Genomic DNA, 11,171 nt, shown 5'->3' with positions numbered 1-11,171 from the left:
AAAGCAGCAGCAGAAGCAAAGCAACTGCTATGGGTCCAGCACGGTGATTAGAATCATTAGCGGCAACACATAGTCAAAATAGCTCCGGTGACAACCTACATTCCCGTCATGGCTGCTGGGTGGCTAATGGCCAGGGGAGGTCAGATGTACGCTGAAGGAAAAGCACCGACTCCTCAGAAGTGCTCAGTCCCCTGTGGTCTGCCTCTTTAAGGAGCAGGGGGTATATTCAGCCACGGAGCATGGCACTGAGGCAGCCACTGAAAACAGAGCACACACACAAACACACACACACGCTCACTCACTCACTCTTCAACCACAAAATCTGCTCCAACACCAAAACCACAGAGTGTGGCAATTCTACTTTCGACAGTTTCAAAAGAACAAATCCAGCACACCAGTTGCTTCCCGTCGGAACACTCTTTTCCTGCGTCTCGGTCTGGCACTTGCTGTGGAATTGCTCACTTGAAGACCTCAGTGGCACTTCCAACAGCAGCTACGCTTCTACGGTTTCTCTTGCGCGACACCCCTGCTCATATTTTTAAACACTGGGATAGAATTACAGGAAATCATGCAGAAAGAGTTTCAGCATAATTCTAAATCAAACAGACTGATTTTTAAAAACTATTTGAAAATAGACTTGGGAAACAAGGATCTTTTGTCAGACGCTTTTGTATGACACTATAGCTAGTCAGTAGGACCTGCTAACATCAGCAGGTTAAACACGTCTTGTCATGGCCACGTCTTGATGAACAGATAAAGCTGTAAACCATACAGAATGAGTCCCAGTCACACGGAGTAAAGCGCAATGCATATGTGGCAGCAGAAAGGTTTAATGTATAACCAACACGTGATTTTCCAGCTTTCAGGTATCCTCACAATGATAGTGCCACATCACATGTTACTTGACACCTTATGTTGCATCAAATGCTGGTTATGATGCCAGCTTCTCTGTCAGTGACATTCCATGCCATCAATCAGCAACAACTGCTCTCAGCCAAGCTATTCTGGGGGGCCAAGGTGCAAGGGAAGGTAGACTTAACTAATTGTTTAGAATGGCCAATAAACATGCACATGTCTATACAAATACCTCAAGTCATGACTGGATCTTTCTCTGTACAAAACAAACTGCCATCTTCATTATTTAGTGTATTTAGTGACCCTTTCAGAGACAGTTAAAATGATCAGAATGTCTTGCCAAGACACCCAACCATATGATCAAGTACTGAATCAATACAGTTCAGTTCCTAAATGGAAGAACAAGTGTGCCATGTCCACCAAACAATTTAATTTAAATTAATAAAATTCATCAAAGCAGACTGTGTGGCACAATTTGAAGCAATTATTGTGTATAAAGGCAACCCAATAATCCCCGTGCATCTGAATCCTGTGCTACTACATTGAGGCCGGCAGCCCTGAATACATTGCTACGCTGTGAAATACAGCGAGGCTATTGCAAGTGGCACTTAGAATGCAACATGTTTGAAACCCGAGAAAGACAAAATGCCAGTTGTAGCAAGCAGATGTTTCTCTACGCAGACAGTGTTTTCTTTAAGGAGAGTCTATGGAATCACACACACAGCTGTTATTATTTCTCATAGATTGCGGTCTTGAATTGGCTTTTCCTTTCAGGGCCAAATACAACAAAAATGTTTGTTGACCTAGATTATCACAGGAAATTATAAAGAAGTTAATGAAATGCCAAAGGCCTTCCCAAATACTCAATGGGACGCAATCTTCCATACGCTCCATCACAAAACCACATATGCTATAGCAGTGCGTAATATGACTGCGTACAGTAAGAGAATAAGCAACACTGAAATGAAATGACTGCACATATTTCATTCCAGTAAATGGACAATAACTTACTTTTATTTAATAAAAAAAAACCCATCTTACTATATCTAGTGAAAATCTAAAGAACTAAAGCTTGTGGACGAGGCGGCTGTATACTGTGCAGCAGCACCAGTTTTGGTAAACGTTTTGCAGGCTCATTTCAGCAAAGATGAGAACTAATTCAAAATATGGTTAGGTGAATACGGGCTACTGTAAATCTGTTCAGAAATGTCCAAATAAAGCAGAACATTATTCACTTGGGCACAGCAGCAGTCTCAAGATATTCAAAAACCTTCTTCTTGAAAAATATGTCTAAAGTAACACCAGTTGCTTCACAGAGGTAAGCTTATGGATTGGGATATATAGGTCAAATGTGTTTTGTGTGTGATGGATGTGCCAGATGATGAGGGCGGTGTGAGACAGAGACTACTTGTATCATATAACAAAAAACACTTACCAGACGATTCTCATCGAACACTTCCAAAAGAAGTCGATGCTTTCTGGGATGAACCTAAAAACAGAATGAAAAGGCGATCAACATCAACACACATCGACTGACTTAATGTGGCAAGCCATTATACTGATTATTCAGCATAAAAATGTGATTGTGACATTGTCAAGAAACAGTGTAGTAAGGATTCATTCCAATACAATTCCTACACAAAGTGCCAAATAAGGTGATCTGGTGAGGACAGGACACAGCATGATTCAGACCAAACATAACTGTACAGTGCTTTGCGATGAACAGCTGAAACGCAAAGACAACATTAGCACCAGTCAAAGGTATCCCAAGCACTCTAGGCAGTAAATAAGGTCAGAGTTTGTGAGTTAAGTCATAATCAGGTTTTAGCAAGAGTGCTAACACCCCTGATTCAGAGCGCCTCTAAAACACTGGCGGTGCCCCTCATGCGTAAACTCATGCATGGTGCCCAGCTTCTGATTTCATTCTGGGGGGGCTCTCATTCTGGGGGGGCTCTCATAACCCACAAATGGCTGGTGACTCATGTCAGCGTGCAGCAGCATGCAATCAAAGCCCAGTCATGAACAAAGATAGACCTGAAGTAGATGCTACCGTCATTTTATTCTAGGCCAACACACCATGTGCAGAGACAATGTAGGCCATGGCTGAGTTTCCATCAAGTCATTCACATTTTTTATACACGCTCGTGAATTGTTGGCTATACAAAATGTGTGGACTTTTCCATGAGCAACCTTATGCTAAAACCTAAAACAATGTTTTCCTGATTGCAACAAATATGCTAGTAAACCTACAGTAGACACATGATTAGAAGAATGCCTGTAACGATGCCTAATCACAGTGACGGCATTCTGCAAAACAAGCGGCGAAATGAGTATGCGGTCACTTGTCAATTTGGATAAAAAAGAAAAATTGGTAATTGGCACAGCAGCAGCGGCAAAGTTTGGCTCATGTGTGGGGTTGGTTTGGCTTGTGTGTGGGGTTGGTTTGGCTCGTGTGTGGGGTTAGTTTGGCTCGTGTGTGGGGGTAGTTTGGCTCATGTGTGGGGTTGTATAGAAAACAATCAAATGGAATGTAATCAAATGTCAAAAGCAGAGTGCGCTGCACACTTGTCGAAGCAATGTGTCAATCAAATTTTTAAATCACATCAGAAGATCTTATCTGAACTTCAAGCATTTCCAGACAGGATTTTGTATTGTATCTATTGATTGTTATTTTATCTGAACGTCAAGCATTACAGTTATGTCACTTCAAGTTGAAGATTCATACAAGTCAAATCCCCCAATAGGGCAGAATAGTGCACAGCTGCAGTCTCTTATCTTACCAGTAACCAGTTAACTTTGACAGTAAATGTACTCAAAATCAATTACACTTTGATATTGAACAATACTAAAGAAGCATACGATAAATAGTTTAAAAGATGGCAAGAACAAAGCAAATATTACTTTTCAAAATGTTAACACAAAGCCATTCTCACAAAAGGGATAACTTGAAGTGGATTAATAACAATCAATATAACAATAACAAACATACAAACTATATTGACAAAAGATTCATGGTGTGTTTAACATTCAGAATATTTACGCTAGGGTGGGTGTTTAAAATGTATTGCCTCTTTCTTAATGCCTTTAAAGCTGGCAGTAGTGGCTATAGTGGTGGTGGTCTTCAGCGGCGACCAAATTGACAGGCCGATATTCTACTTTCACAGGGTCACGGGGTCACGGGGTGGCAGAGGGGGTCATCAGCTCTAGTTGCAGTGTCCGTGGGAAGACAACCTTGTGAAATGCCTATCAGCTGATTTAGATGGATGAAGCTGCAGCTACAAGCTGTACATGGCTTTTTTTGTTTAAAAGTGACCTAGAAGTAGCAACAGAGTGCAAATAGCCAGCCATTGGCACAATGAGGAGGGAATAGGCCGAACACGTCTGTGCAAGTAAAAGTGAATTTATGCATAATGCGGCCTCTCCCCTACTTCACCTGATCTGACTACTCAGGCCCGCACTCTAACAGTTGGGAAAGAGACACTGTCCTCACTTACAAAGAGCCAACCATTTCACTCTAATACTAGCAAAAACGCCTATGCTTCGTGTAGCCCAGACATCCACTAAAGTTAGCATAAACTAGACAGTACAAGGCTATCTATCTTGTAATACCACGTTGCACCTGAAGCGCCCCTCTATCAAATAAAACATAAGACAATGGAAGAGTGTTGTCATCGTAACGGTACGTTCAAAGCAACCTGAATTTCACAAAATTCTACATTTGATGACAGTCTTTATAATTCAGCAGCTGAAGGTTACAACCCAAACAAAATGTTCTTGCCTCCAAAATGTCTTTGACTTTGAGTCAATTAATCTGCTCTTAGTGAGATCTCACCTGCTTCTCCTAGAGGACCATAAGTATTTTGAGATCTTAAGTTGAGATAAGGGCATTTTGCTTTCCTAAAGGAGGACCTTCGCCTATAGATCCAAATTATATCAAATGGAAATCTTTTTTTGTTTTGTTTTTTTATCATGTGAAAAAAGTCCAAATATGCCACTGTTGCTTTTCGAGTAGAATTTTGTTCTTTAGCTACGTAAATTCATTACAGCACAATTCATTATACAAATACTGTGCCAATAATAAACTAAAGCAATAGGCCTATTTCTAGAGTCAATATGTAACTTCAAACTTGATACATCAATAAATACATTCCTTTATTTATCGTATCTGTTCATCGCTCTTTCAATATAATTTAACACAGAAAACTAGCCTTGGTTGAATTTACAAAATCGTATCCATTACAAATCTTGCACAAGGCACACACAGAGAGAGACTATAGTACACACACACACACACACACACACACACACACACACACACACACACAAAATAGCCTGCCTGGTTTTCTACACAAGCATATCCGTCTGCCCTCTAGTGAGACATTCCTCTGACACCCAGTATCGCATGTTCTGCAGTAGGCCTATGCAGTGCAAATACATTAAACGAGCACTGACAAGGAATCCCACACAACATACAGTGGCGGTACTAGCTTGCCGGTCCCTGGGCAACCACCTTCCTCAGTCCCTTGTGCAAATGAGCGATAGGAAACCAATAGCCGCAAATGAAAATCTAACAAATACTGATCTGCCACTGACATTCCATCAAACACATTTGCAGCAGAACCCTCCATTCATTACTGTAGGACCGGGCAAAAGCTAAGACTAAACCTAGACAGAATGTGCATGTGTAGAAGCTTTCTTTAGCCTGTTTTTAATTTTTTTGGAAGTGGACAACTGATGTATGCTACTTTGGTTATACTTTATTCAAGTTAAATAAACATGGTAGTGAGTCGAGGCAGAACCACTCTGTGAATATTTGATGGAGTGTGTGACACTACATAAATACTTTCTGGTGAAGGCCACACAAAAGAAAACAGTTTAACTTGTGTTTATGATAAGTATGACACTGCCAAGCCATTATGCAACAATAAGGAGCAAAATCAGGCAGATTCTATCTGAAGGTATTTGGAACTCCCTGTAAGGATCCCTTGACTATGATAGGATACTTTCCATTGCCTACAGAGGTCAGAATCGCTGATTTTATGGATTCCTTCCTTAAACTTGCTTGTATTGGTAAAACTAGTGAAAATAATACACTACCATAATGTCATGATTATACCATGAGTTTGGTAATGGTGTCAACCACAGAAGAAAGACATCATCATTAGTTTGATAATCCCAACAAGTTAATATACAGACAGGACTCTAACAGCATAATGTCCGATAGCACCTATGCACCACTGAATTCTGTGTTGCCCACAGCTTCACAAAGGCATATACTTTAATATTTAACCAGCCAGTGTGTTTACACAGCCATATGCTCACAAGTGGTAAGAATCCAAAGCAGAGGTCAAAACATGGAACTTAGCACTGTTCAGACGCAGTCCTCTAGTGGTGATAATAGGGGACAGAGGCACTAAGATGTTGTCTTACAGCAAATTACTACTACAGTAATTTCCTGTGTATTAGCCGCATTGTGTATAAGCCGCAGGATAGTGTTCTATGCAAGTTAAAAGAAACAAAACCATATTAACACCATATTAACTGCCCCCGTGTATTAACCTCATAGCTGAAGATATTTTGTAAAATCGAAGTATAAGCCGCGGCTAATGGTCGGAAAATTACAGTACCAGCCAGGGTGGACGGACAAAAATATGGCGTTGTACACACATATTCATAAGGTAGGAATAAATGTGTTGTTATAAGCTCTAAAATAGACAATGCTTAATGCAAACAACAAAAACACAACTTACAGCATAAGGAAGCACAGAGGGTAAACAAGACTTAAGTGAGGCCAGTTAGGGGTTAAGAAGAGATAGCATGCTGAGAGACTGAGGGAAGGTAAATTGTTTCCATTCAGCGCCTTTTTCCATGACATCACAACACAATACACATCAAATGTAGGCTAATCGTTTACTTACTCTGAAAAAGAATTCTTCATTCCATTTTGGGTCCAATGTCTAATAGGTGAGGAAAAGAGAAAAAGATAGCTGCATTTATTTATTTATTTTTGCTATTAAGTTATCAGCTATGTAAAGAGCCATGATAATATCAAGTTGCAAAGTTTTGACAGCCACTGACCTTTTTAATCGTCTTGGTCTGAACACTTGTCAGTTCACCATTGACAGGATCATAAAGTGAGACCCTCGTGTATGGATCACTGGGTGAAACACAATGGACAAAGGGGTTTGGTTAACATCTAAATAACAACTCACAAATCATTCATTGTCAAAGGATAATGAGTTTGAAGATTAGGTTTAGATTTAGAAGATCAGATTTGGGTTTAGAAGATTCCAAAACAGTGACGAGCCAAACAATGTTTCATCTTCCCCTTAGGCTGGCGAGCAGAGCTATTTGGGCCAAAATAGAACGCATACTTGCAATATTTGCAACGGAAAAGGTTTTTAACAGCAGTTTGTTTCTGACAGTCACTAGATGTGAAGATAAAGAATGCTATACTGACTTTATTTTTCTAACCTTACTCAGATGTAATGCATTCATACAAAACAATGCTATGGTAGTAGAGAGAACCCTCCATGCACCTTGCACTCTGACTGTGTGTTTTGTACACACACCTTGAAATTTACATTGACATTCACTGTATTTTACCCACTACCACACTAAAGCATGTGTCCTGCACATCCAAAATAATGGATGCATGCCTGTTAATGAACCCTAGCATGTATTTTCTGTCAGAGGTCAATGTCAGTGTTTTGTGCTAAACTACATTGACCTGGTGCTACCAATGTACTGTACCCTGCAGCTCACAAGGCTAGTTTGCACAGATCATAGACTGGAGACCTTCAGTTGAGATTCAATTTCCTTCTAGGCTGTTCACCGACTCTTGGGGAGTAGCTCAAGCGAGGGTGTAAATGTAAGCACTGTGTTTGAAACTTGGCTATACAGTAACACCTGAAGTGGTCAACAAACATGGTGCAAATTGACCTATTTTGCCTTACATATAGACATAATAAATATCTAAGGTGAAGCAGGAAAGCAGATAAAATACTTTCCCTCTAGATCCATCTGGTTTAAGTCACAGATGAATTTGCAAACTACCTCTGCTTAGTTGCGATGTAAATCATATAAGATCTTTGCTCTCCTACTGTATGTTATGCTAATAGTCTAGCCAAGAGCACCCTGGCCTCACTGAACACCATAACAAATGGATTTCTATTACACAGTGCTGAGGTGTAGTGTATTGGACTGTACTGTCCACCCAAGGGACAGGTTGTTAGCTACTGCCATTCCAGATACAGATATAGCTACAATTAAGCGGCCGACAGCTGTACAACTTCAGGCCACTTCCATTCAAACACTCTCAAGACCAGCACACAACAGAGCAATCTTCAATACACCGTGAACATACATCACAACTTGACACTTAGACTACTTCCAAGATAACAAAACAAAGATGTTGACAAAACAAAAAACTCCCGCAGTTTGCCCTGGCAGATATTTGAGAATTATCAAATGTTTCCAAAATATTGTGACACGCAGTAATTATGTGGGTGACCTGATATTTGAACTGAGGTTTTTGTTCCGCCCAGATTAGACCTGTAGCATGCTCTTCTCAGTAAGGTCAATCTCACCTGCAAGTCCAGCAGCAAACCACCGTTTATATTGGAATCTCTTCTTTGTAACTTCAGTTACAAATTATAGAAAATTAAACCGTTTTCCCTGCTGCTGGCTTGAAATCTTTATGTTCTGAAGGTTCCATTCCATTGTCAGCACTGCTTTTATGCTCAACTCTACTGTTATCAAAGGTCTATTAGGGAGGCTTGGTGACATTAAAATACTCAGTAGGCCTAATCATTGTTTGGGCTAAACACTAATATTTTTTGTTAAGCATCTGACAGCTTGGATCCGAATCAGTTTCCCACTGTAGAATGCGGCGATATGTTTTTAAGGGGATGGAGAGTTATAAAGACCCTTTCAATCTGTTTCTAGAGGTTTCTGGTTGAAACGTGCAGACACTTTGAAATGATAATGAACCGGACTTCAACGTGATGCTCTACAAAATGTTTATTTGTTTGTTTGTCCCCAAGTTGCCATTAGCTCAATGTTGTTTCTCTGTGCCACAGTAAATGCCTTAGAAACACACACATGTGTATGCAGATAAAGGGGTTTAGCTAGACAAACAGTTTAGGCTACTTGACTTGACACTCACCTTGCACCTAGAATGTCCTTCTTGGCCAGTCCAATTCCAGCAATGACTTTGACTCTGATAATTCTTGCTTCATCCTGTACAAGGAATAGGGTTTTCCTTTAATCATTATAATTCAAAATTATTCAAAAAGGTGTGTAGCCTACTGTCAAGCACTCTTGATGGTAGAGTTGACCAAGCCACATCCCATAAACATGACAACACGCACGTTTATTACTCTTGTGCAATACTACTTCTACAGCTTTTACTTGAAGTGTAGTTGCGCAATACCACTGACTCACCACATTATAGCCTACTACTGTACGTGCCGTGAGTAATCATCACATGACAGGTAGGCTACAGATGGGAAAAAGTAGGCTATAGGCTACTACTGTAATTTTTTGGTTAAGGAACCACACAGGATTACCTTCCTTTTACGTACTATTCAACGCTTACCATGTCCACACGACATTAGGTAGGCCTAATGTTAATGGTAGGTAACGTTATCTGTATTCCTCTTAAGCTGGACATACAATTTTGGCAAGCGTGACCGACCCTACACCGACATAACGCCATAATTAACGTTAATAGGTCCTGTTAGCTTGTCAGCTAAAAACCGATGACATTAACAACGCTGAACATAGCCCATTTTCTTTCACCACAATATTCCTGACGGAAACGTTCGCGTTGTTTCAAAAACTGTCCAGCTACAATAACTGTGGATGCTGAATTGCTTTGCTGACTTCCGAGTGTAGATGCTAATGTGAAGTCAAAGCTTGCTGCTCAGTGCTCACATAAAATCGTGGTCTGACTAGTATTATCGAAGTTAGGCTCAGAGAATTCAACTTACCACCCTAACGTCGTTTATTGTTAGCTGTTAAGTTAGCCACTCAACAGACGAACACAGTTAACCCCAACATGAAGTCTTCATGATGACTTTAACTTTAACGTTATGAATCTAATTGGCTCACTTGAAAATTGATTAACGTAAACAAGCTAGCTATCGCTAGCTAGTTTACTTACGGTACCTCATCTGTTTGAAGACCTCGAACCTCGGGAGGAATTCCAGCCATATTCATATTCCTGGGATTCAGATGTCTTCAACGATACGTGTATGGTGAGGAAGGAAACAACTAATGACTATATTAATGGATATGCTGCCTCACCCCCAAGCTTTGAGAAGATAGTGTACTCAAGATGTAACTTGAGAATAGATATATTGGCAAATGTGTCGTGGTTTCAAGGCTAACAAGCTTCATCCTGGCTCTAGTTTCCTTCCGCTTGCCACGCCTCCACGCCCTAGTTGCGTACCGCGCTGATTGGAATCTCTCTCTCTCTATCTCTCTCTCTCTCTCTCTCTCTCTCTCTCTCCATCGCTGTGTGTGTGTGTGTGTGTGTGTGTGTGTGCGTGGGTGCGTGTGTGTGTGACGAGATGACAAACCAAATTCGCACCTATTTTGGCATTCAGAATGACAATAACACGCACCGAATGCAGACTGCACGATTAGGCTACAAAAACAGGAGGAAGGCTACTTTCACTTTTGCTATTTGCACTTTGGCTATTCGCATAAAAGCCAAAACACACACATTTTAATCTTATAGCCATTCTCCACTACTTTTCAAGTTACCTGAAATAACTGAGTGGAGCATAGTATTTTCAGGCAGACATGTTTCACAACTCATTTTAGAGGATAGAATATGCCAGATACAATCCACTCTTGCTTAAAAGAGTTCATTTCAGGAACAAATGTCATGTACATCATACTTGCATTTACAGGTGTGGCTGCCTCGAGTCCATTTACTGATGTTAAACTGTATGCAGTCATTCTGGAAAGTCCAGATGTTGCAAAATTAACAGTAGGTTACAGCATCTTCATATCATTAAATGCATTCATTTGTCTGTCTATAATGAGTTTGTCCATATCAGGACCATTTACTATTACACAGCGTGTCTGTACACACACACACACACACACACACACACACACACACACACACACACACTCAGACACACACATCCACACACACACACACACACACACACACACACACACACACACACACACACACACACACGTACACAAATGCACACCCCTGTCTGTCCTGTTCTTCCTTTTGTCCTGACGTATATGTTGTGCATCTTATATGTCACTATATATGCCTGCATGGAGAA

General features: G+C 40.5%; 1 protein-coding gene across 1 annotated transcript; it reads right to left on the bottom strand.

Moving 5' to 3' along the window:
• Nucleotides 1-124: 124 nt before the first annotated feature.
• Nucleotides 125-10,273, bottom strand: LOC134095246 (E3 ubiquitin-protein ligase NEDD4-like). Its single transcript, XM_062548693.1, has 6 exons — nt 10,027-10,273; nt 9,023-9,096; nt 6,934-7,012; nt 6,774-6,812; nt 2,291-2,344; nt 125-257 (listed from the first exon to the last, which is right to left on the bottom strand). The coding sequence occupies exons 1-6, from the start codon at nt 10,075-10,077 to the stop codon at nt 207-209; spliced, it is 348 nt and encodes a 115-aa protein (XP_062404677.1). The 5' UTR covers nt 10,078-10,273; the 3' UTR covers nt 125-206.
• Between the last annotated feature and the right edge of the window lie 898 nt (nt 10,274-11,171).

This window comes from Sardina pilchardus, chromosome 11, assembly GCF_963854185.1.
Source record: "Sardina pilchardus chromosome 11, fSarPil1.1, whole genome shotgun sequence".
Lineage (NCBI taxonomy): Eukaryota > Metazoa > Chordata > Actinopteri > Clupeiformes > Clupeidae > Sardina > Sardina pilchardus.
The sequence above is the reverse complement of the archived record's forward strand: the minus strand, read 5'-3'. Positions and strand labels throughout refer to the sequence as shown.